Raw genomic sequence first — 26,818 nt, forward strand, 5'->3', positions numbered from 1 at the left:
GAGCACTCCAATTGTTCCCTTGTTGGATCTCTTGAGCCCGATCTTCATAAACCCAATACTAAACTTACATTTAACAGGTTTCCAGGCTCGAAAATCAATTCAAAACACAGCTTTGCTCTGAAACAAAAGCAGCAGAAGAAAGCAAGAAAAGTTGCTTTCAGCACAACGAATTGCAGAGCCCTACTGCAGAGACAACAAAACAAGAGATTCACCACTACCAGCTCCAATAAACCAGATATTCATTTAATATTTGACATTTTCACGAGTACTTCCATAAAATACAAGGCATCGACAAAAGAGGCAGACACTGCAATTACATTTCTTTCGCTTGGTGTAGGGAGGGAAAGGACAGGTAAAATAAAGGGGGTGGTGTAGGATCAAACATCACATAATTTCAGCCCCCTGCAAAACACTATGAAGGTTATTCCGACTTTAAGACAGTAATTTTGATGCATTCCTGTGAGAAAAAAAAATGCAGCATATTGAAGACCAACATCTAAAAGAACAATAGCACGAACCAGAATTCTTAGCAGGAGCGGCTAAAAAGTTCTGAAAAGGAGGTGCAACTCATTGGAGGAATGTGTTGGAAGAAAGGGCATGACCAAAGTGTCCTGGTGAAAAGGTTAAAAAAGCCAATTGCCCCATGGGAAAGTGGCCCACTGGCAGGTATCCGTGCACTGCTCGGAACAGGTGCCGTCCCTCGAATGGCAGGCAGAGAACGGGCACATGTTGAGTTGTGGTGGTCACAGTGGATCAGCAGTAGGCAGCTCCTTCCCGTCATTTTTTGCACAAATGGGATCGCTGGCCAGTTTGTAGCTCCACAGTGGCAGGCTGTCCGGCACATATCAGGAGGACCTGCTATCCAGGGAATAATAGCGGTACATGAAGCCTATGAGGAGCACTGCGATGGCAGGGATGAACCAGTTGGACCAATAGCTAGAGAAGAAAAAGAAAAGGGGTTAGAAGCACCATCAAGAGAGACGTTTGAGACACGATGCAGGCACTGCACTATAGAACTCATTTACACTACTAAGAAATCACAGAGCAGAGGGCATTTCTCTACAAATGCGCATAATGGAAACTTGACTTCCTTGGGCATCATAAACCTTTGACATTAAGACTTCTATTTCTAGGCTTTTTAAGTTGCAAGCAAGTCATTACAACCCTCTATGCAGTTGGGCAGAGGGTGCAGCAGGGTTACCCACCACCAACTAAATGCAGCTGCACGAAGAAGGGATGCCTCAGATCAGGGAGCCAGAAAATGTGAAACCTTCTGACCCTCAGAGGTAACTCAAATGTTACTGCCTTGTTATGATGCGTAAGACTGTACTTTCTATTATATGCCATGGGACGCTTGTGACATTATATGCCGTGACATGTCCTGCACAGTTTGATTTCTTCCAGTGTGTGCTTCTTTCTTCTCGGATTAGCAATCAGCCTTCAACTTTGCACCTTAACCAATACTCGCATGCCCTCCACACTTGCACCTTCCACCAGCCTCATGCCACTAAATCCTTGAAACAGCAAGTTCCCTAACACCTTACACCATCTTCCCAGAGACCAGAGTTCTCGTCTCTGAAAAATGATGAAGCCAACCTCTTGTGCTTAAACTCACCCAGGGTGGGTTTCATTGCGGGACACTTTCTGGAATCATGTTGCCCAACTACCTGAGACATCACGCTGCAAGACACAACTTCGCTCATATTTCTCAACACTTGGTGGCGTACCTGCAGTAGAGCAAGGATAGTCTGATCAACTTGCATCACCTTTTCACCAACAGATCTCACCACATTCCCCCTCAGAGGCGTGCCTGTAGCAGAGCACGATTTCTCAGATTTACTTCGCATCATCACCTAAGCAAAAGCAAACTGCCCCCCCTGCCACCAAGACCACACTACGCCCTGGTTCCTCTTACAGGCTTCAGAACGCCCAAAGGGGCACTTAGATGTCTGACGTTGCTCTATATGTGAGCAAATAACAAAACATCAGTGGCAACACAGATCTACACCACAACATATCAGGGGGACATTGAAAGTTAGAGGTTATCCTTCCCCTTCAAGAATACATTCAGACCCCTCAAATACCAAACCCCTAGGCACCCTACCACCATACACACCAGATAGAAAACACACACAAACCCTTATTCAACAACCCAGATTGACAGGAGACCAGGGGGCCTAACCCCAAAAATACCACCACTAAAACACTGCCGGGCTGGAAGGTGACCAGGAGAGCCATTAGGTTTTCAACTACCTACAAGAATGTTCCCCATCTTACTCTTCAGGTATATATCACGAATAAGACACCCTACCAGGAGTCCCTCTCTCACGGGCAACGGAGGCATACATGACAGAGGCATGAACTGCTAAGTGCCACAGGCTATGCGCCCCACCACACTTTGGAAAGAAGGATGTGAAGGATGCTTCAATATAGAGTTTTTTTTACAATAAAAAGTGGATGTTGGAAAGACTCGGATTGTATACAACTTAGCAAAAAGAATATCTGGACAAACAGACGAAAAACAATGTGAACAGTTCCGTCTTTTGAAAGAATGGACACAAATAAGGATCCAAGTAGAGTAAGCTAACAAAAGCAGCTTGGCAGAAATTCACAGCTTTATGCCGAACGGGAAACCTATGCGATTTCAAAACGCCTCTGCAACACGAGGATGCCATTTTCATCCTCTGGTTTCTTTCCAGGTGCAGTTAGAAGCACCAAAAGATCCTCATTTATTTTCAAATTTGTTTATTAGCATTTATCATTTAATAAAGGTACAGGACACCGGAAGTGTCCATGGTTCGAGGATAATGAGCATCTCAGAGTGAAACATTAACAAATTAACATTAGAACATTAACTTTTTTTTTTTTGTTGAGGTGAAGTTGCTTGGTGGACTGGGCGGGGGGGGGTCAAGGTGGCCTGGAGGAGGGGGGGAGGGGCCATGCCTGTAAGAGCCCAGCGAGGTGGCCGCGAAATAGGCACTGGTCCTGTCAATCCAGTTCACGGGGGCTTGTCGTCTGAGGGGTAAAACAAGGAGTCTGAGTTCCTTCCAAGCCTCCAGGGTCATACTAGAGTTATCTGTAGATCTAGCTACGCTGTCCTCCCAAGCCGTTGTTTCTGCTTGCACCCAGCGTTTCAGCTCTGATTGCCAGCTTTTCCGTTGGGGCCCAGTTGTTTTTTTCCAAGACATTGCCAAAGTCCTTTTTGCCAGTATACACATGATGTCCATTAGTCTGGTGAGGTGCTCGAGTTTGGCCGGCCTGGTGTAGGTGCCCAGTAGGCATTCTTCGGGGGACCATTTGTATCTAGTCACCCCCAGATTGTCGCTTGTCTGCTGAATGGCAGTCCATAGGGATTGTGTCTTAGTGCACCGCCAGAACATGTGGATCAAGTCCGCATTCTGCTGTCCACACCATGTGCAATGGGAGGGCGACATATTATTGAATTTTGACAGCCTGAATGGGGGTTGTATTTGTCTGAATCTATGATTTCTAGAGACTGACTTGGGAAATGTCAAGGCCCTCTCCCATTCTCCATCTGACATTTCCCGGCCCATGTCCGCCTCCCATTTGGCTCTCAAATCGGCACTCCGTGGGTTGGGGATGTCGCTTAGGTGGCCGTAGATCTGGGACACCGTCCTCCCTCCTTCACCCAGGGCGTAGAGTAGAGTAATCAGGGGGTTTGATTCAGGTTCTTCCGGCCATGACGTCCACTTGGTTCGTGCTGTGGTTCTCAACTTCTGGTACCACAGGAACTGGCCTATGTGGACACCATCTACTTCCTGAAGCGTTTCAAAATCCTTAAAAGTCCCATCCATAAATAAGTCCCCCCCATGAGTATATCCCTTTCCTTTCCCAGTATCTGAGATGATGTAGATCTGTGACGGATCCGCACAGGTCCGAGATTAGTGGTATGTCCGGGGAGTACTGGTGCTTAGCGCAGGTAAGGGTTTCTGTCCTGCGCCAAATTTTGTGACCCAGAATGGCCATGTAAGGGGCATTTCGCATCAGGTGGGAGGGGGCCCAGATGAGTTCTCTCATATGCAACGGGGGTACTAGGGTCTGTAGTAGGGGGGTCTCAGATGTGGCTTCGTCTGCCAGCCATTTGGTAACAAAGCTAAGCTGTGCTGCCAAATAATACTTCTCAAAGTTTGGGAGTTGGATTCCCCCCTGGGTGTATGGTAACATCAAGGTGGAGAGTGCTATTTTGCGTCTCCCTGACCCCCACAGGAAATCTCGGGTTATCCTTCCTAGCAGGCGGAAAAAGGGCGCTTTGATGTAAAAGTGTATGTTCTGGAACCCGTTTAAGAATCTGGGAAGGACAATCATGTTGATTATTGCAGCCCTACCCATCATGGAAAGGGGAAGTTTCGCCCAGAACTGCATGGATTTCCTCAGGGCAGGAATCGCAATTTTCGTGTTATGCTCATGCATTAGTGTAGGGGTATGCATTATGTGTATCCCTAAATACTTGAATGAGGTCAGCTCCCACTGTATTCCTATCGCAGGGAGTTCTGTTATGTCTTTCCCCTTGAGGCCTGCCAGAGGGAATAGGCAGTACTTTGCCCTGCTGAATTGTATGCCAGAGAATTTTGCAAAGTTGTCTAAGACATATAACATCCTGGGCACGTTGTTTTGTGGGTCCCTAACGTACAGTAGTACGTCGTCTGCGTAAAGAGAGATAACATAGTCGATTCCCCCCAGCCTTATCCCAGCGTCAAAAAATTGTCTACGGAAGTATATTGCTATGGGTTCCAGCCCTAGTACGTAAAGCATGGGGGAGAGCGGGCATCCCTGCCTGGTGCCCCTACATATGTCCCAGGCCTCAGATATGTATTTTCCTGTTTTCACTCTGGCGGTGGGTTTGGTATAAAGTATCTTGATCCATCTAATGAACCCCGGGCCGAAACCAAAACCCACAAGAACCTCCACTAGCCACTTCCAAAATACAGAATCGAACGCCTTAATGGCATCAAGAGACAACAGTGCATATGTATCCGTGTTAGCCTCCGTCTGCGCAATAATCTGTTGTACTCTTCGTAGGTTCATGGTCGTGTTCCGGCCTGGTATGAAGCCAGACTGATCTTCATGCACTACCTCCCCTATGATTTTGGCCAGTCTATTTGCCAATACCTTAGTCAATATTTTCACATCGTAATTAAGCATGGCTATCGGGCGGTAGGAGTCACATTTGTCGGTAGGCTTATTAGGCTTGATAATTGGAATCAACAGGGTCTCCCTCATGCTATCAGGAAGTATCCCTCTCCCATGTGCTTCCTGAAAAACCTCATGTAACAAGGGTGCGAGGGAGGTCTCATATGCCTTATAAAACTCAGTGGGCAGTCTGTCACTCCCCGGGGTCTTGCCTGTGGCCAGTGACTTGATTGCCTCTGTTATGTCCTCAACAGTAATATCTGCGTCAAGAGCTTCAGCTTGTTCCGGGGTCATTTTGGGGGAGTCCTATTTCCTCCAGGGTATCTATGATTTGTTCTCGGGAACCTGGTCCTCGTGGGAATAGAGGTGTTTATAGAAGCCCTTGAAGGTTTCGTTTAGATCTTGCTGTGCCCTTACTACCTTGCCATCTGTGGTCTGTACCATGGTAATCGTATGCTTGGGGTGTTCCTTCCTGCATAACCAGGCCAGCATTCTGCTAGGTCTATCAGCTTCTCTGTGCGTTCTACATGTTTTGGTGGCATAGTCAAATTTGGCTAGTCTTTCCCATGCCAGGGCACATTTAACTCTGAGTTCCTTAAGGTTGTCTTCTCTCTGGTGAGTGTTCACCGGGGTAGCTTCAAGCTGCTCAACCTGTGGTTCCCACTGGTCTAATTCCCCCCTCAATTGTTTCCTGATACCCCCTGCTTTCGTGATGATTTCTCCCCTCGTCACTACTTTAAGAGCGTCCCACATCGTGCTCACGTGGGTAACGCTCCCCGTGTTCCTCTCAATGAAGCTATCTACGAATTCATGCAGTTCTTCCCTGAACGTCGGGTCAGTTAGGGCGTCTATCGGCATTCTCCACATAGGGATAGGGGGCCTGGGGCCAGTTTGATTCCATTCTATTAGGAGCGGCGAATGGTCGGAGATAGTTCTTCCCAAATATTGTGCTTCATCTATTTGTGACAGGTGTTCTTTGCCTATGAAGATGTAGTCTATCCTTGTGTGAAGATCGTGAGGGGAGGAGAAATATGAATACCCCCGGAGGTCAGGGTGACGCTCTCTCCAGATGTCGGCTAAATTCAATCTATCTGTTAATAAGAACAGAGCCAGGGTTGCCGCTGAGGGGCCTTTCGGGTGGGCCAGGGACCTGTCAAGGTTTGCATTGTGGACACAATTAAAGTCTCCCCCCCAGAAAAAAATACCATGTCTGTAAGGTGCGATTTTAGCATACATAGAGTTCAAGTGGGCTGGAATGTTAGTATTGGGGAGGTAAGAGTTCACTAAGCAAATTTCTTCCTGTTCCAATCGGCCCCAGAGAATTACAAACCTGCCTTCAGGGTCTATCTCAGACTTGAGTAAGTGGAAAGGGAGTTGGGGGTGGATCCAAGTGTAGACGCCTCTTGCGTATTTAGAGTAGGTAGTACCCACACCCTGTCCTCCCCAATGTTCCCCCAGTCTAGCCAGGGAGTCTGCCGTGCAGTGTGTCTCCTGCAGGAACGCTATTTGCACTCTTTTTCTGTTCAAGTAGGACTTGATTCTGTTTCGTCGCAAGTAGGTTCCCAGGCCCCTCACATTCCAGGTCAACATCTTTATTTTTGTGCTAGATGCCATGTCGGGTCAATCGAATTGACTCTGAATCCCTCCGGAATCTGCCGGTAACTTCTGGGGGTTCACTTGGTCCTTGCCCTTTCCCCTCCCGTCCACCTTCTTTAGCAACTTTTGCTTCACTCGTAGGAGATTCTGTACCTTGAGTAACTCCCATTACCTTGAATGGGGAAAACAAAAAACAGGTTGAACATTCCCTAGCAGTTGCTCCAAACTTGCAACGCATAGAGAGTCCCGGGCCTTCCAGGCCACTCCTGGCCTTCCGGATCAGGTTTTGTGTGAGCAGACTGCTTACACAGTTTTCAGTGGGGTGGGTTGCCTTAATTTTGCTTGTATGGTCCTTTGAGCTCTCGTCCGGTAGAGCTTGCTTCACAGAAGAATTACCTTGTATTGTGCTTGGCTGGGGTCGGGCATTATGTGGGGAATACCATTTCCTTTTACTATCTAGCGGGTATCTGATCAGCCCCGATCAGATTTTGGCAGTTCTTTTCCGTCATCAGCCAGGTTATTATGTTCAAGCCACATGTTGGCCGCGGCTGGAGTCTCTAGGAATATTGCTTTGCCGTTAGAGAACCTTAAGGCGTGATAGGTAGAGCAGCATGTATTTTAGGTTAAGTTTCCTTAGTCGGGCTTTTATTGGGATAAAGGAATTCCTTGCACGTTGCACTGCAGGAGTATAGTCGGGGTATATAACTATTGTCGAATCTTTCCTCTTTATCTCCCCACCTTCTCTGGAGTATCTCAATATGGTTTCTCGATCCCGGAAATTCAAAATCTTACCTATAATTGGGCAGGGATGGGAACCGGGCGGAGGGCGTTTCTGAAGAGATCTGTGGGCTCTTTCCACGGAGAATCCTTGGGAGAGGTTACCCGGTCCCATTTCCTGTAGCAGCAGTGTTTCGATGAAGTCTGTCGGGTCAGGGCCCTCCAAGTCCTCAGGGACCCCTAGTATGCGAATATTATTTCGGCAGGCACGCCCTTCGGCCTCCTCAGAGCGGGCCTCTAGCCTAGCCACTTTCTGCTCCAGATCTAGGACCGTCCTCTTTAGGTCTCGGGTGTCCTCCACGTTTTCCTGGAGAGTAGTCTCTGCCACCGTGACCCTTTCAGTTAAATTGCGGGGGTCTTGACGCATGAGCTGCATGTCCGATTTTACCTCTTCCAGTCTTCCTTCAAGCGATGTACGGAGGGCTGCTATTGCTTGCAGTACTTGCGTATGTTTGAGATCCTCCCCTTGTTGGGGCAGTTCTTCGACCGGCTCTGAATCTTGTTGTGGCTGCCTTTGGGGTCTAACTGTCGTGAAGGAATCCATCGTGACCAATTTCAGCTTGCCCCTGGGGGGAGACATCACTTGTTTTTTAGACTGTGGGTTCGTTTCAATGCGGTGTGCAGGTTGGCCTGGGGGCCCCTATTATTAGCTAATTTGTTTCAGATGTCAAGCAGCCCTTAGCAGATCCGTATCTGGCAGCCCGGATATAGTTTCACGGATGCACCCCCCAAGCCTCCGGGGAAGTTGGATGGGAGTTGGATGGGGTATTGTTTCTGCTGTTTGGATTACTGGTCCGGCCTGGTGTAGGCCTTAGCTGCCCGTTGGTTTCAACCTCACCCTTGCCACTGTGTTTAACAGGGAGCTGCCCAAGGGCCTAACTGTGGTATCTTAGCCTATGAGTTTAGATTTGGTTATTTCCAAAGGCCGGATCCAAGATACCGTACTCTCGGAAGCTTGTCAGGTGTTTGTGAGGGTGGACCGGTGGGCGGGATCCCACACTTGTGTAGTCAGTGGGCTGGCTGTGAAGTCTGTGTTTCCGGCCCCCTGTAGGATGAATCCCCAGGGGTTTGCTGCCCGCCCCGACGCTTCTCCGGGAGCCTCAGCAAAGGTGCCCTGAGTGATTCCTCCGAGCCTCCAGGTGCTATCAGCGCGCACCCCCTCTCTCGAGCCCGTCGGGCGGGGGCAGGGGCCCGCTTCGCGCCCTCCTCCTCACCTGCAGCGCCTGCCAAGCTCGGGGCCTGCGCACTTCAGAAGCCGCAATTCTTCTGTCCGCTGGTCGGACTTCACTGCTGCCGCCTTAATCCTTCCAGCGGGGCCCGTCGATGTAGCTGTCCGCGGCCCGGGTCTGCTCTACCTCCGGCAGCCGCAATCACTCCGTGGGCCCGGGGGGGTGCGGTCCCGGGCTCCGCAGCTCCTCCGCGCTGTCTTCTGTGTTGAGGCGGAGCAGGAGCGCGATCGATCAGCCGGCGCAGCCTCGGTGCAGGCACACGTCTCCTCCAGCAGCGCGTCCACGCGGCTGCAGTTCTAGACTCGGCGCACAACGGGCGCCACCATCTTGCGGGTCCTGGGGGCTCGACTTTGGGCTCCTCGTTTCTTGCCTTAAGTTCTCCGATTCGGGCCAGGTATCAGGACGAGTGTTGGGAAGTGGTTCCCCTCGCGTTTCGTCCAGTCTGCATCTGGATTGCCAACCAATTATAGTGATATTCTTATCGAAATGACAGGATCACGGACGGAGCTCCGTAGGAGCCTGTCTTTACTGCATGCGTGCAAGCCACGCCCCCACCAAAAGATCCCTATGCCACTAGTTCCAGTTCTACTACAATTGTAGAGCACTTGCCCGGTGCACAGGCAAGCAGAAGCAAAGGCACGGGATACCTTCATCAAAGATTCACTATTTCGACCCAGTATTCATTAGGCAAACACCAGCCACTGCTCCGTGGTCTTGGCTTTTTAACAAGAGATCTGGCAGGCGCTCCCCAAATATGCGGACTCAAGCATTGCCTTTGTCCCTCCTGAGAAAACGAGGACGATTCATCATCACTTAGCATTGTAAAAGAAACCAAGACCGCTGCTAAAGAGAACTTTTCACTGCCTCAAAGATTTACATTCCAGAACACCACTTTAATTTTCTTTTTATCCACACTAACACCTTGCAATCTAAAGCCATTGAACGTATGCATGCAGGGCGTTACTTAAAAGAAACATGGCCATGTCAAGAAATGTACGAAGAAAAAGAAATGGCAGATAATGCTCTCCAAATTAAGATCCACAAGATCAGGGCAGTATGCACAGAAAGGGCGGAGCAAGTTACTTACCTGTAATTGCTGTTTTCCTGTATGGATGGGTCTTACATGGATGCAAATGCTCATCAATGTTCCCCATTGTCAGGCTAGGAATCCTCTGTAAAATAAAAGCAGTTTCCCTTTAAAGCTAAAACTGCTCGTCGCTTATATAGCCTATTGCTGTCACTTTGGGTCATACTGCCCCAGCTATTGACATTCATCCTCCTAACCTCCACCCCTGGAAGTCATCTTCAGATTTGGTTGTGCACATAAAGTGGCAGTATGAACCAAGAAGAGCCAGACAGGGAAGGAGGGAGGGTTTGCATGTGAATCCATATAAGAACCATGCCGGAGAACAGGAGTTAGAGGTAAGTTACTTTTTTCTTCTTCAGCATGGGGCTTACATGGATTCACATGCTCATGAATATGATTATACACAACAGTATATATACACAACCACAGGAGGCGGCAAGTCTCACAGAAGAAATACATTCACCCCTGGAACAGACATCTCCTGCAAACAGGTTGCAAAGCAGTGCTTGACTGACCCGTGACTCCTCCCTGGAATCCCTGTTGACACAGTAGAATCTGCTGAAGGTGTGGGTAGACCGCCACATGGCAGCACTGCAGAGGTCGAGCAGGGGTACACAGGAGAGGAACGCTGTAGTTGCTGTGATGGCTCTGGTAGAATGGGCTCTCAACCGGCCTGATAGCTGTTTGTTGGCCAGAAGGTGGCAATGCTTGATACAGTCGGAGAGCCACTTAGACATGGGAAGTCTTAGAAAGGGCCTTCCCGTGTCCCACAGGTCAGAAATTGACAAAACGCTGAGCAGTCTTTCAAAACTCCTTTGTGCATGCAACATTGAACTTCAAGGCACGTGCTACGTCCAGCGAATGCAAAGATGTTTCAGCAGGTGAAAAAGGGTTTGAAAAGAAAACTGGTAGAACCAAAGGCTTGTTTAGATGAAAGTGCGATGGGACCTTTGGCATAAAGAAAGGATGAGTTTGCAGAACCACCTTAGCCGAGTGAAAGAACAAATACAGAGGCTAACAGGAGAGAGCCTACCTGTCCGCAACTCACCTGGTAGAGGTGATCACCACCAGGAAGGCAGTCTTCCATGTCAGAAACTTCAAGGAGGCCCAATGCATAGGTTCAAACAGAGGTCATATCAGTTCTGACAGTACCACATTGCGCTCCCATGCAGGGGTAGGAGCCTTCACTGGCGGGAATGTTCTGAAGAGTCCCTTGAGGAACACCTTAACAAGCCTGTGCAACCCCAGGAAGAGCTTGCCTGGAGCCTGGGTGTAACGGGATATGGCAGCCAGGTTTACCTTGATAGAGGCATGGGCAAGGACAGACTTGGCAAGCAAGAGCAGGTAAGGAAGAAGCTGTGGTGCTGTCGCACGCAGCGGAGGAATGTTCAGTGACTGGCACCATACTGTAAAGTGCTTCCACTTGCGTTTGTAGCAAGCAAACATATAGGGGGCCTTGGCTAGAATGTTCTTGCATTCCAAAGGCACTGAGTAGTGTCCAAATTCTATGGCTGCTGGAGCCAGGCCATGAGGCGGAGATGCTGGGTCGTGGTTCAGGATTGACACTCCTCTGCAGAGCAGGCCTGGAAGAGGAGGCAGTTTGATGGCTGGAAAAACCGACAGATGGAGATGGTCCGAGTACCAGATCTGCCTGGGCACGGATCTTCTTGCAGTGGCAATGTCCTAGTGTGCTGATCACTCGTTGCAATCCAGGAATTGGTCGGAATGTGTACAGGAAGATGCCCTCCCAAGGGAACGTGAATGTGTCCCCCAGAATCCTTGGCTGAGGATGCATGCTGGCAAACTTCTGACACTTGGCATTGGTAGCCATCGCAAAGAGGTCAATTTGAGTGAGACCCCACTCGCTGAAGAACCGAGACACTTGTACTTGCTGGAGCTCCCATTTCAAGGCAGGACCGCAGCTACCTGCTCAGAGAGTCCCCAATGGTGTTCTGAATGCCTGCCAGGTAAAACGGGAAGAGAAACATCAGTTGAGCAATGGCCCAGTGCCACAGATTCTGCATCTCCGGAGAGGTAGCATGTTCTGCCCTGTTTCCTGATGTAGAAGTGATAAGTTACTCACCAGTATTATTAGGGAGGAGGATGTGGGACATATGGTGGAAAGGGGACTAAGGACTAAGGGTATGTTAGTCACTACGGTGAGTAATTTATAATTACTCTTACATCCCATTCCCTTTTCTACATACTGCATGGGCAATTACAACTGAATGTAGCCCCAGGGTGTATAGGAGACTCTCCTTAAGAAAAACAGATTCATTTGAACCACCTGTCCGAAAGCCGCGTCTGACTTGGAGCCGGCGTCCAAACAGTAATGCTTGCAGAAGGCCGAGGGGGTGTTCCAGGTGGCTGCTCTGCTGATGACCTGCCACGGAACCTGCCATTGGAATATCATGGCTGTGGCCTTGGCCCTGACCGCGTGGGTGTGCATGTTAGCTGGAAGTGGTTGGTGCTGCTCCTCGTAGGCCTCTTTGATGGTCGAAACCATCCAGCATGCAATAGATGCCTTGGATGCTTGACACCGGGCCTTGATCCCCGAAGGTGACAAACAGTGCGTCCAACTTGCGGAAGCACTTGATCCTGTCTAGAAAGAATTTGAGTGCGTCTGACGTCCAGACAGTGCAAAACCCTCTGAGGCTCGTCCTTAGGGTCGGCAAAAAACATAGGCAAGACTATTTTCTCGTTTAGATGGAAAGTGGATGGTACTTTAGGTAGGAAGCCAGTGTGTGTCGCAGGGCCACCTTATCCTTGTGAAAGGCCATCAGAGCCTGAATCTCGCTGACTCTGCTAGCAGTGGTGAGGCCCACTAGCAGAGCTGTCTTAATGGTGCGCAAGGTGCCCAACACTACATTTAGGTCCCACACAAGGTGTGGTCTTTTGATGGGCGGTAGGGCCTGGCGAGGCCCGTCAGACGTCTCTCGACTATCAGGTTGGAGGAGAAAACCTCCTCCTCCGAATTTCTGCAGTGAGCGAGGTGCGCAGAAAAGGAGAGCAAGTCGCCCAACATGCATGTAAGAGGGTCAATCTCACTAGAGTCCACCCAGTGATAGAACCTAGTCCATTTACTCTTGTACTGGCTCCTGGTAGCCTTGCTCCTGGCACCCTGAATGAGCACTAGGTTAGCCTGTGATAGGCTTAGGTGCTTCAGCGTGACCTGCTCAGGAACCATGCTGCTAGGGCTAATTTCTGAGGCGCTGGGTGGATGACCTTGCCCCCCCATGCTGCGCCAGCAGATAAGCTGGGCCCAACGGAAGGTGAATGGGTGGCCTGTCCGATAGGCTGAGCAGCTCCAACAATTAGGGACTCGCCAGCCACCACAGAGCTATCAGAATGATGCTGAGGTGGCAAGACTCATTTATCTTGCAAATAACCCTGTGGACCAGGGGGGTAGGCGGGAAGGCGTATCCGGTCATGTTGTTCCACTGTATCTGGAATGAGTCGCCCAGGGCGCCGGGGCTCTGTCCTTGCCAGGACAAAAACTAAATGGCACTTCTTGTTGTCCCAGGAGGCGAAAAGATTCACCGGAGGATACCCCCATCTGCTGAAGATCTCCAGCAGCACCGGTCATTCAGTTGCCATTCGTGATTGTCTGTCCCCAGTCTGCGGAGTCTGTCCGCTTCCAGGTTGGAATCCCTAGGGAGGTGGATGGCCCTCGGGTAGATGTTCTCCAGGGCCCAATTCCCACATGCCGATAGCTAGGCTGCATAGTCGAGGAGACCTGGTCCCACCCTGCTTGTTGATATAGTACATGCTGGTGGAGTTGTCGGTATGTATGAGGACGACTTTGCCCCCAACGAGCGGGAGGAAAGCTCTGAGGGCTAACCAGATGGCCTTCAGCTACAGCCAGTTGATATGGGACTCCCACTCCTGCTGGGCTCAAGCCCCATGGGCGTTGTGGCTGCCCAGAGGGACCCCCAGCCTTTGAGCAATGAGTCAGTCGTAAGAGTGACTTGCGGAGCCAGCTGCCAGAAGGGGTCGCCAGTCTGTAGGTTGCAGTCCCGGGACAACCATATGAGGTCTGAGTTGAGAGAAGGAGGGACGCTGACCAGCTCCGCATGGGAGCCACTCTCCAGATTCCAAGATGCAGCGAAGTGCAGCTGTAATCTCCTCATACAGAGTCTTGTATGGGGTACGGCCAGTAGTACCGCTGCCATGAGACCTAACAGATGCTGGTACCAATAGGCCAAAGTCACTTGTCGGGTCAGGAAGTGAGTAGTGGCCCTCTTGATGGCTGTGATCTTGTCCTCCGAGGAGAAAACTCTCTCTGAACTTGTGTCCCATATGAGGCCCAAGAAAGTCAGTCTCTGCGTAGGCTGCAGCTGAGACTTTTTGAGGTTGAGTGAAAATCCCAGGTCGTGGAGTGTGCTCATAAGGGCGGAGGAAGTGTGGTGCACCGCCTCTGGCGATTGGGCCCGGATGACAAAGTCGTCCAGGTACAGGTAGAGATGGTGGCCCTGGGCGCTGAGGAGGGCTGCCACTGCATTCAGGAGTCTAGTAAACACTCTGGGGGCCGAAGGGTAGTACCTTGTATTGGAAATGGCAGCCCATGATCCTAAATCGCAGGACGGAACGATGCAGCTGCCAAATAGAGACGTGTAGATAACTGTCCTTCAGAGCACATCCAGTCTCCTCTGTCCAGTGTGTCGACAATGAGTGCTGGCGTAACCATCTTGAAGTTCTGAAGAGGGAGGGAGAGGTTGCGGTTGGATAGTTCCAGCACAGCCTGGTTCTTCTTTAGTATGGTGAAAATCCTGGAATCCTCTCTGGGAGGCTAGGACTTTGATTGCCTGGCTCTAGACAAGCGAACGAATTTCCGCCAACAGAGTTGCTGTCCCAATCTGTGGGAGTGGAGGTGAGGCGGGAGGAGAGGGCGGTACCCCGAGGAATCTACAAAGGATCCAGGGGTCTGAAAAGTTCTGGCGCCAAAATTGCACGTGAAAGGCAAGCCTGCCCCCCACCAGAAAAATGTTGGCTTGAATGGACGTGTCATGCCTTCTTTCCATCAGAGGCTGCTGCTGCCGAGGGGGACTGAAAAAAGATCTTGCCCCCTCCCCCTTTTGTTATTTGCACCATGCTGACTAGGAGACCGGTCAGGCTGCCTCGACCTCTGTTCCTGGAAGCCCCAGAACCCGCTAAGACGACCGCCCCTTGTCGGAACGTTGATGCGACTGGGTGTACGCCTTGGGCGTGGCCTTCGTTAGGATGAATAAAGAATTTGCAGTTTGCAAACTGTTCTTTTTATCTAATTCCTCATCGGTGGTGGAGTGAAAGAGGTCACTACCCTCGAATGGACGGTCCAATATGCGTTCCTGGACGTCTGGGTTAAACTTAGTAGCCCGAAGCCAGGCAGTCCTTCTCATGTCCATGGTAATGCATATTGCCCGGCCAGAGGTATTGATGTGGGACACAGTGGACTCCATGATGTCCTGCACCACCAGCTTGGCTTTTCCTAGACCCGCCTTGAAGCGTGCTTGGCTCTGCACCAGAAGTTCTGGAAGAAAGTCAGCTATTTCCCGCCAAAGCCTCTGGTTAACGGCTGCCAGCATGGCATCCGCGTTGGACTGACGCAGGTGCAGCGAGGCACTGGAGTACAGTTTTATTCCCCTATGCCTCCAAGATCTTCTCCTCCTTACCTAGCAGCACCAAGGACGAGGTTGCCGAGGACGACTGAGGCTTAGAGTAGAGTGACACTGCAGTGATCACCGAAAAAGTGTGGTTGATGGTGCGCCGACAGCAAGAGTGGATCCCCCTCCATCTGCCTATACTTGGCGTCGAGGCGCCAATTGACAGGTTGGGCAGAGTGTGGCTTGAGCCACCCCTTCTTGGCCAAGGCAACATCTTTCTGCATCGGGATCCCTGTTCTGGAAGGGGGTCATAGGGTGAGGACCTCTGCCAAGACCCCCTCCTCATACTGCTCGACCTCTGGTTGAGGAAGGCCCAAATATTCCGCCAAACCGACAAGCCGCTCGTTCAAGGCCTTGGCTGACGACGGCGTGTCAGTGTCCTCCTCCTCGTCTGTGTCCACCAGAGGGTCCGTCTGGTCCAGAGCGCGTGGAGGAGTGCCGGGAGCGTGGGCTGCAGTGTGGAGACCAGAGGTTGCTGCAGAGGCTATTGTGGAACCACTTGTACTGTGGGAGATAGGGGAGCTGGAATCGAAGGAGCCGGCAGGGGCAGCTGCACTGGGGGCCTGTGGCACCGGAGATTGACCGGGGGGAGCAAGTCCCTGACTGTATCCCACAGGATGACCTTCATCTGAGGGGTTTGCATCAGCACCAGGAACCATTTCGAAGAACCTGTCTTCTGAGGCTTAGGAGGTGGCAGGTGATATTGACGGAGTGGCTGGAGGCTGCAGGGCTGGAGCGCACTCTGCCTCGGGTGCAAGGGGAACCTGCCCTGTGAAGCTGATGGATAAACTGTAGGCCACGTACACCAGTCCCACCTTGAAACTCGTTCTACTGCATGCTCCATTCCTAGTAGTGGCATCGGACGAGCAGCCATGTTGTCTGGTGCGGCAGCCATTTTGTTGAGCTGTGTGTCACGTGCCGAAGTCGTGGTGCTTGGCTGCCTGGGCTCGGCCTCCTCCAAGACTCTTGGCGGTGGAGCATGAGACCTACCCTGCACCTCAAGCCGGGTCCTGGAAGGGGAATTGCCGTTGGCAGTTTCGCCGGTAGTGCTACATGCAGGTGCCCCCTTGGACATTAGGCCGGTACTAGGGCGTTGCCCCTCAGGTGTACACACGGTAAAAGAACCTTGCGGTCCCTCAGCACTGCGTTGGGAAGGATCCACTGACCCCTCGACGGTTAGGCCGGTAGCTGGACTAGCTTCGATACATGTGCTGGTGAGAGAACCCGAGAGGTTCCTCCCGCTCGGGCGCTTCCTTGGGAAGGAGACGCCCTTATGGGGTGTGATGGAAAATAGCAGCCCTCCCTGGGGCCTTGATCTCTGTCTGACCAAGTCCTTTAAGTCCTCTGGAGTCGACCTTTCAAAGAGCTCCCTCCACCTAGCTAGCCTGTTCTTCAGCGTGTCGCACTCGGTACAACCTTCCGAGCCATGGTCGGGGCCAAGGAAGCGAAGGCAAAGAGTGTGGGGGTCAGACGTAGGAAAGGTCCCCTCGCAGGCTGCATACCCGCTGAACTTGACATGCGCCAGGGAGGAAGAGTGGCGCCCGAGGACCAAGTACCTAATTGACAAAAAGAAGACAAAAAGAAATATCCGGGGTAAGAGCGCGTGGTATTACATGGCCAAAGCCAAACCCAGGAGCGCTGGTGAAATCGGCCCATTCCCGTCGACGTGGAAAAGGGGACCGAGGTGTGGCACTGGTGGGTGGAGTCAGGGTAGCGCATGCTCCCAGGGCCACACCCCCACGCGCCTCTAAATTTCAAGGGGAAGAAGGTTTTTCTGGTGAAAAAGGTTCCGTCTCCCGTCCCTAGGACGGGACGCCCATGCAGTATGGAGGAAAGGGGACTGGGTGTAAGAGTACATGGTGGTGATGTAGTCTGTGAAGACCCGCACAACCTTCCCATGGAGCGGAGGCTAAATAGACTTGAGAGCCCAGGAAACTGCCAGAAGTTCCACAACGATGTGCAACTCCTTAACTTCCCGGGAGCTAGAGGCCTCTGGCATAAGAATGTCCTGTGTGGGCTCACCAATTCTCCAGAGAGCCATTGGTCATGACCGTCACCTGAATTATATGGATGCAGGAGGACTTCATCGCCAGCAGGGACCGAATGGATCGGACTGTTGCACGGGAAGCCGTCGATTGCCGTCTGATTTTTCTCAGAATGGCCTTCACTCTCTCTTCGAAGGAGTTGCTAGACAGGATTGTGTGTGGAGTCAGAAACCCAGGAATAGCGCGTTCTGATATGGCGCTGCACAGGATTTCTGATCATTTACCTAGAATCCCAGAGAAGTTAGCCTCTGTATGGTCTCTGCAGTGTGCTGGATTTCCAGCGTGCAAGAGTGGGATCAGATTAGCCAATCATCTAGTTAAAACTAGGTAATTGTCTAGGTAAAACTGAGATCCTTCCCATTGGGACCCCTTCTCCCTCCATTCTGGCCTTCCTCTTTGGGCTCTTCCCCTGCGCCCTCTTCTAAAGCCAGAAACCTTGGTTTCATCTTTGACTCCTCCCTCTCCTTCCTCCCCCACACTCAGGACATTGCCAATAAGTCCCACTTTCTGCTCATCCTTCTCAAAGGAATTCTCCCATTTCTCACTTTCCCCCAGAGGCTCAATGTGACCCAAGCCCTGGTTCTCTCTAGGCTTGACTATTGCAATAGCCTTATGCTTAATCTACCATCTTCCACTCTGCAACCCTGCAAGCTAATCCAGAATAAGGCAGCACGATTTATCCTTGGCCTTAAACCCAGTAACAGCATCTCTCCCACACTAAAAAGTCTTCACTGGCTCCCGGTTGCTGCACGGATTTAATTCAAATCCCTCTGCATCATCCACAAGGCGGTCTGGGCCTGGGGACCACACTATCAAGTTTATCTTACTAAATACTCACACTCTAGATCACTACGCTCCTCTGGCTCTAACTCGCTGTGCGTAAAGTGTTTTGCTAAATAGAGGGAAGGAGGTTGTTCGCTTTCCTCAGCTGGCTCCCTCATATGGAACAGCCTCCCCCTCCCTCTTCGCCTTAGGCAGGATCTTCTTAAATTCCAGAAGTTCCTTAAGATATTCTTCTTTACCTCCTCCTTCCCTTCTTCTTTCCCCTGCTAATCACAACGTTTTTGCATTTGGGTGTCCTGGACCCTTATATATCCTCAGGGCCCGACCTTACTCACCCAATCGGCCCAGCTCCTGTCTATCTGCACTTGCACCTACACCCTCCGCCCTTTGGCTCACCCTCTTTCCCCCCCCCCCCCCTTCGAGGCTCCAGGCAGTGTAGGACTCAACATTCCTAGCACTTCACTTGTGGCTCACCCATGAGCCCAGACCCCACAGCAGTGACCTCCCTTGCCTTCTTCCTTGCTGCACTTGCACATTCTGAATACTCACACAGCACAGTAGGTTCGTCCTCTCCCCGCCCCACTGCTCTTATTCATTGTGTTTTAATGTATTATTGTATTTCCCACCCCGCTCCCTCCCTTGGCCTGTGGGCACTTTGAAACACTATTTTCTTATTTAATAAGCGTCTAAAAAGTAAACAAATCAAGATAGACGTGGATTCCCTTGAGATGCAGTTGTGCTACCACTGGAGCCAAGCACCCGTATGGCAGGGCTTTGAACTGGCACGAAAATAAAGTGTCCTCAATCAGTGGACACTCCCGTCCGCTGCTCACCTCATATACTGACAACAGGATCAGTCAAAAGATTATGCAAGTCATGAATACTAATTCATAAAGTTCAGATACCTGATTCAGTCTTCAAGCTTCAACTTTCCCATTTCATTTACAATGTTAAACACCAAGGTCAGTTTTGGATCTCAAGATGCACATTTGTTCAAATAACCCACATGTGTATTTGTACGTGAGCGTCACCTTAATCGATGCCAGAAAAAAATTATCAGTCTGCTTATTGTAGAACAAATAGTCTGCTCAATCTGCTGTCCCTATGCATGGCCGATTTCTTGACCTCTCTTCTGGAAAGATACCAGATAAGATCATTTGTATCTGTATTGCTGATCACATTTATCTAATATTGGCAAATATAAACGAAAGAGGAATACCTCTATGTTCATCAACATTTATGCGCTGTTGAAGTAGGGAAGTGATGCTTCTTATAGATATATGACTCGCTATAGTCCAAGTATCAATATTCTCTCCTTCAGTTCAACTCATATAGGAATAACTTTGAAACCCTGATAAGGAAGTCTGTCAGTTATGTGAGCGGAATGCAAAAAGAAAATAACAAATTTCAGCATATGCTTACCTCCTTTTACATAAGGATGAGCAGGGTGTGAGTGATAACAACTAGAATTCCGTCTCATATTACAAGAAAGGAATAAATATAGAGGGTATAGTCTAAGCTTTAGGTTGTATTGACTTCTACAGGACTCAAGGAAAAATTCTCACCAACACCATTTCTCTAAATCTTGTTGACAAACACCACCGTCACTGTACCTTCATTACATATTGACTAATCAATACAGTTGTGTCTAATAACCTTTGATAAGAGACTTTGGTCGAATAGGATTTCTTATGATTGCATATTAGCGATTTATCGTGCACTTTTCTCCATGCACCTGTTAATCTAGTAAGATTTCCACAAGCCTAGATTACCAACTCATAAATAATGTGTGCGTTCCTTATAGATTTCTATAGGGCTTTCAACTGGTAATGACAAAACGCAGGCACTTCCAGTGTTTTTAATGAATGGGGATGTGGAAGTAAGCATCCTCCTAGTCGAGGGTCGCCAGGAAATCTCCTTCCTCCAGTTGGTCGAGCATGTGCTGAACGTGACCATCCTTAATTTTCGTGACTTCAGAAAGTTATTTGATGCTTTGCAAGTGTAGAATGGAACTCCATCCTCCTGACTTTTTTCTTGCCAGAAAGTATCTGGAGTGCACTCGAGCCCCGGAGGTGCTGAGGGACTGGCTTGATTGTCCCTTTGTTTGGCATGGCTTGAACCTATTTTAGTAGCTGTGCTATTCTTGTCTTGGGATGGGAGGAATGTGAGGGCATTTGTCAGGCTTGCTTTGGCATCTGTGTTCTGGATGCTGGAACATGACGACACTGGTTGCCACTTCTGTAGGCCTGGGAATGTCACCTATATTTCTCCTGGGTGGTTAACGGGAAGGCTCAGCGATCAGGTGCGGTGAACGTTTGCAGGACCTCGAGACATTCCTTTTACAGGAGCGAGAGTATGGACTCCTCTATTGGTGAGTGCTCAATGAACATGCCATCTCGCGTGTCCGTTTATATGGACGTGCCGGGTGTTGACCGTCTTCCCAAAAAGGTTACCATTAAACAGCATGCCCACCACCTTTGACTGTACATCCGTATGAAGGTTGGTGGCCTGGAGCCAACCTTGGCAGCAGAAGGGCACTCAATTGCCCATCTTCCGAAATCCTGAATCTGCAATGTCCAGGGCGATGGTAATTGCATGGTCGGAGACTACCTCTCCCTCGTGCAACAACGCTAGTACCCCCGCCTTCTGGGAGGAAGTCGAGGGGGGGGTGTCCACAACTTACACCAAAGCTCTCTGTCATACCTCGAGAGAATGGCTAAGGCGTTGCCGGCCTTGACAGCTGCCACTGCGTTTGTGATGATGCGCTTCCCAGTCGCATACAGCTTCTTAACCTCCTGATCAGGAGGAACCATGGAAGAGGAAGATGGGTTACAGGACCTTTTTCTAGCCTCAGCAGAGACAGAGTCTGGTGATGGTTGAGATCTGAGGCACTTTGGAGCTGTGTCCAGTACCCAGTATTTCTTCTCCAAATTATCCCTTTTTGCCGGGGTTGTACCATGGGTCTTCATGGCCAACAGGCCATCCTCCCACATTTCATCCAGAAGGGGAACTGAAACAATAGTCCTCTTGGAGGACTTCCGCAGCTGAAAAAGGAAACTTTTCTTTTTCTTCTCCTCACGCATGAGGTTGCAACAGCTTTGCTGCTCGTTAAAACCATTGAATGAAATGAACTGATCAGATCTCGTCCGTAGGAGAATCCCTGGAGGGTCCCTCGATGTTAGGAAGTTCCAAACGTAGTCCAACTTATCAGTCCCTTGTGTGTCCTGGGTCGTGGCAGTATCAGAGTCTGTCTGGACTGCCTCTTCCACCACAGGAGTATGCTCAACAGGCAATTGTCAGGGGTAGCCCTGAGACTGGCTGGATGAGACTGTCAGCCGGGCAAGGGAAGGCATTGGAGGGCTCCTTGATGGAGCAGGTAGGGGGAGCAGCTGGTAGACGCTGTTGGATTTCTGACACCAGCGTGTCGAGAGTGGTCAAGATGTCCATTGACCTATCCATTAGCGCTGCAGGAGTCTGTGTTGGTTCATGAGGCGAAGGGCTAAGAGGCTGAAATGGCTGGTGAGTTGAGATGGTTGAGCCCCTTGCCGAGGCACTCCCAAAATCATATCAGGCTCCCCTTGACAGCACTCTTGGTCGGAGTAAAAACCCTCTGGTAGGTCTTCCTCAGAAGGACTAAAGGAGTGAATAACGAACTGGGAATGACACCATGGGAGGGCCCCAAAGGAGACAGGGCTAAAGGTTGTGCAGCCTTGCTGGGTATAGGGAGAAATGTGAGAGCTGGAGGCCTCTCCCTCTCCAAATTCGAGCTCCTAGGAAAAGAGGCGATGACCAGGAAATGGAGCCATAGTTGACAGGGCCATTGTTAGTATTGCTGACAGAGGCCTAGTCATCATTGCCATTCTTGGAGTGGTAATCATCGTTGCCGCCGCAACAGTGACTGTAGTGGATGAGCCCCTCGCTGGGATTGAAAGAGTTGCTGTAAAACCAGTCTTCATGGATGAGGTAATCATCAATGGGGTAACTGCCTTGGTAGATGAGGTTGTCGACGAGTCCTGTAACAATGATGTTATCGAATGTGGAGCAGCCGATAGGTCCCTCGATAGGCCGCGAGTCACTGAGGTCTTAAGCTTGGAATCTGGCGTCAGCGATTTCCTTGCAGCTGGAAGCTGTCCACTTAACGGTAGATCACATGTCGAAGTCGTCGTCGGAGTGCGAGATGATTTAGCCTCTTTGGGAATGTTCCCCCAGAAAGTGTCCTCAAAGGTTCTCGACCTCTTGTCAGATGGAGCACGCTTTTTGGGTCTTCCGGCCCTGGAATAGGCATGGCCGCGCACAGAGGCCGAGTCAGAAGCATTCCCTTTCTTAATGCACACCATTAACCTTCTATGGTGGTCCTTCAGAGTCTTACATTCAGTCTACGTCTGCATTGTGGTCAGGATGTAAGCAGTAGATGCATTTGAGGTGCCGATCTTCAATGAAGATGTCTTTCAGGCAGCAATTTTCGCAGGCCTTGAAGAGGCTTTTCCTCATAGCATCCGCCATGGTGTGAAGAAGGCCCAAGCCTGGTCCTGCGGCACCCATGGTCCAGAGATCAGACGATGGAAGGATATCGTCCGGGAACAGGTCCCTGCTGCCGGTAGTCCCAACGTGGCTTGAAGATGAAGAACAATTGAGATGATTTCTCTAAAATAGGCAAAAAAGTTATCGATATTTCAAAATGCAAAACATTAGGATTCCCAGCACGAAAACGTGAGGTAAAAATCTGAAGATGGCCACCAGGGCTGGAGTTTAGGAGGATGAATGCCATTGGCTGGGGCTGTATGACCCAAAGTGACAGCAATAGGCTATAGAAGAAACAAGCAGTTTTAGCTCTAAAGCAAAACTGATTTAATATTACAGAGGATTCCCAGCCTAACAGGCAAATCCATCTAAAACCCCATGCTGGAGAAATGACCCTATCCAAAACAATTCAATACTCCATCTACAAGATCTGTCAGCAGCCCAGCAATTTTCAAGGCCACAAGAATTCGAACATCTGCACATGAAGCTACCCCTCTACAGATTTGGCTCAGTATTAGCTACTCTACCACACCCAGGGGGATCCAGGTTCAACCCTGAAATCGGTCTAATAGTAACAGAATAGCAATCCATCATTTCTGCGTACTTCACATAAAAATACATGACTGATCAAAAATGGCTCCATGCCAAAATGATGCACGTTGAAGGACGCAGCCAAAAAGGGTGCTGCTTTTATTTTTAAGGCGGTTTGAAGCAGACGTTGGTGGGAACAGGCGATGATGGTTTCATCCCACAAACTCCTCTGTCACTAGCCCCCCCAAACATCACCCCCTGCACTTCAAACACCCACCCCCCACACAAACATAAGAGACGCACACCCTTACCCTGCGGCACTTTTATGCACCATAGAGCGGGGCTTGGCCTTTGTGGCCCAAAAAAAAAGAAAAGCGACCAACAGTATTCAATCTATTGATAGTGGGCAAAAGACTGCATACCTCAAAGGGTGCAATCATTGTGGGGCTCTACTGACTGCCTCAGGTGTAACTGGCCCAATCTGACAACAAGCCGGCATGATATAGGCAATCCTAAATAAAAGTGAAATGTGAAAAACTCAAATGTTCGAAGACTTCAGTGGCTGTACAGAGAAATTCTCTTTAACACCAATTTTTGAAAATGCTTTTCAATTTTGAGCTTTGGCATGCTTTCAAAACTGCCTGCCATGAAATTACATGTTTGCTTAGACCACATATAGAGTAACAAATGTCACAGCGTGTTGGAAGGGTTGTCAACTGCTGCTCATCAGAGCTACCCTGAATTTGTAACACCTGCAAATTCAGGGAGCTAAAGATCTTGTTTAGTTTAGTTTCTTTATTTGTACCACGCGCTGGGCGCCAGTTAATCTAGTCTAGCACAACCAAACCAGTAAAATATCCAGCTAATAGGTTGAGCACAATGGTGAGGAAAACACAATAGGGAAAAGTTGTGGTTGTAAGGCTCAACAGGGAACTTAAATCCTACGAGGTTGGGAGTAAACAGTCTGTATATCATAAATGGGGACAGCGCGCAAGATAATGTGCTTCCCCGCAGTGTGGCTTGGTCTCTCATCCAAGGATCCGAATGAACAAGAGATATGTTGCTGGGCTTTCGATGAAGAAGACTTTTGCAAAGCATGGGGTCTTTCGCTAGGAAGGCACACCAACGATGTATTTCAGCCAGTAAGTCTACTTGCAAGGCCCGGTCCCAAAAATGCAAATCTCAGCTTGTAGCCAGTAGAGGTGCATCACGCAAAGTGACAGCACATCTCTCATTATAGCATCTTGAAAGCCACGGGCTGATTCATCATTAGTTGCTAACTTCAGCAGCTGTGTGTACAAAGGAACACTGTACCTGGAAGAGTTTGATGATGTAGTGATGAGAACATTCTGAAAAGAAAAGTAAATATTTTTAGGACTTGGCAATGAAGGTTTCCACTGAGGTTTTCAATAAAAAAAGGCAGTCATTCAATATGAAGAAATGTGCACTTTCTTTTCACTTTTAAGGAAAATGTAAAACTGGAGGGAACATGGTAAATAAGAAAAAAGATACTTACCAGCAATTTCAGTATCCCATACTATTCTGTTGCCAGGTGGTACCACAATCTGGTGGCAAGGATTTGATCTGCTCTTACATTTTATTCTTAGAAAAAGACCAGCCAGGCCCCAGCAAGCAAGATAATCTTTCTGTGTCCCTGCACTTCTCACACGCATTCCCAAAAGATGTGTACCGGTTACCCGTATGTGTGCCCGTTGTTGGCGCATACTATTCGCCTATGATGGGCATGGTTACAGGCGGGGGCCCCAGCAATTAGGACTTCGTGGTTCCACTGCCAACCTTTGGGGACCGAATAAAAAGTAGGATTGACTGAATTTAGAGGCAACATAAGCCCAGCACTAATACGGTTTCTAGTAAAGCCGATGAACACACCGAGCATACACTTGGAGGAATCCATACGCACACCAGGTAGGCCAGATTGGCGAACTTCAGAAGAAATCTTTATCGAGCCATAGAGCCTGCCAGAACTATACTACTACCAATACACATGTTAGCAGTTTAAGATCTTTTATAGAGTGCACCATGCCAACTTTAACGAGTGAGGAATTCTGTGCATGTGGTGAATTGGCATGCGGGCGCTGAGGAAGGGTCTGGGCAAGTGACTTCATGCCTGGCTAGTAGTTTGCATATTGGCATTTTTACCCCTTAATTGTTAGTGCACATTATCATTTATTTGCACACAACTGAACTTTTTGTGCAAAAGGATTGCTGTTATTTCAGAGCAAAAAACGTGCTGTTTTTCCATGCCTGGGGGCAACAACATATTTAGGACCAGGGTGGAGTAGGCGGCGGAGGTGATATGGTCACAGATTTTCATGCTTGGGATCTAAACAGTGTGCTTTTGGTGCACGAACATGAAAGACAGTATTCAAACTGTGTGTAAAAAACAAAAACATCCAAAGACTGGTGACAGAAAAATGCATACATGCGGCGGACCCAAGGCAAGAGGAGAAAAGCCCTACTTTATTCTTAGTAGCACATGGTTTACAAAATCAAACCTTTCTGCTAAAAAGTGACCAGCTAGTAAAAGTCACAGATCATATTTCACTTTACAGTGGACAAATCCCATTTCAAAGGTTAAGAAAAGCTTTAAGCTTGGCACAACAAGTCCAAATGGAGATGATTTACCATTAACTACTGAATTATCCACTCTCCTCAAGTACAGTAAACTATTTCTTCCAGAAAGGCAAGCAGTGCCAGTGTTAGTGAGATCCGTTCCCCTTGTATCAGAAGGACCCACCAATCTTCTGCTGATAGATTCCATGACTGATTAAAGAACCTCCCCATCCACTTGGTCCTTCTGTCTCTTAGAGCTGGACAGAAGAGAGTAAGGTGATGAGTGATTCCAGGTTGTATTTGAAGAGTCTATAGGAGAAGTCCCGCAATTGTTTGTCCTTCCTTACTTGAGTCACTTCTTTCGTAGGAAGCAACTTGAAGCGGAAAAGCATGTACTGCCCACGTAGGCGGCTATTCGGGAATTTCGATAGATAGCTAGGAACTGTACCATACCACGGCCCCTAAGTTCTGGGAGAGTCTAAGGATACTTCTGGCCTCCAGCGTCTCTATCCAATCCAGCCCCACTTTAACATTTTACCCAACAAAAAAAAAAAGAAAAAATCCGTGCAGGTTAGCGAAAGAGGACGATGGAGCAGACAAAGACTAGAGTAAATACATCGAGTTATTCTGTGACGTCCCAAGTAGGATGGGCAACTTAAAATGGTTTTGTAAATCACTTAAGAAATGAAGGCAAATCAGAAGTGGTGGATGCAGTGCTATATGCGTCATTAGCACCCCGCTTTTCAAACGTATCCACCGTTTTGGTATTATTAGTGGCAAATGGCAATTGCGCACACACACATGTAGGATTGCTATGCATGCAGGGCAATCTTTGGTTCTCTCCATGTATTGTCCTGGGATGTTGAAGGCTTGTGTGGCAAG

General features: G+C 49.3%; 1 protein-coding gene across 1 annotated transcript in view; it reads right to left on the reverse strand.

The window, feature by feature from the left end:
- Positions 1-222: 222 nt before the first annotated feature.
- Positions 223-26,818, reverse strand: part of CYB5B (cytochrome b5 type B) — a 318,557-nt gene continuing 291,961 nt past the window's right edge. The window contains exons 4-5 of the mRNA XM_069635525.1: positions 24,677-24,711; positions 223-936 (exon numbers count right to left, since the gene is read on the reverse strand). Coding sequence (XP_069491626.1) covers positions 846-936; positions 24,677-24,711 — 126 coding nt within the window. The 3' untranslated portion in view covers positions 223-845. The remainder of the gene's footprint in view (positions 937-24,676; positions 24,712-26,818) is intronic.

The sequence above is a fragment of the Ambystoma mexicanum genome, chromosome 1q (assembly GCF_040938575.1).
Source record: "Ambystoma mexicanum isolate Mex_15411 chromosome 1q, UKY_AmexF1_1, whole genome shotgun sequence".
Taxonomy (NCBI): domain Eukaryota; kingdom Metazoa; phylum Chordata; class Amphibia; order Caudata; family Ambystomatidae; genus Ambystoma; species Ambystoma mexicanum.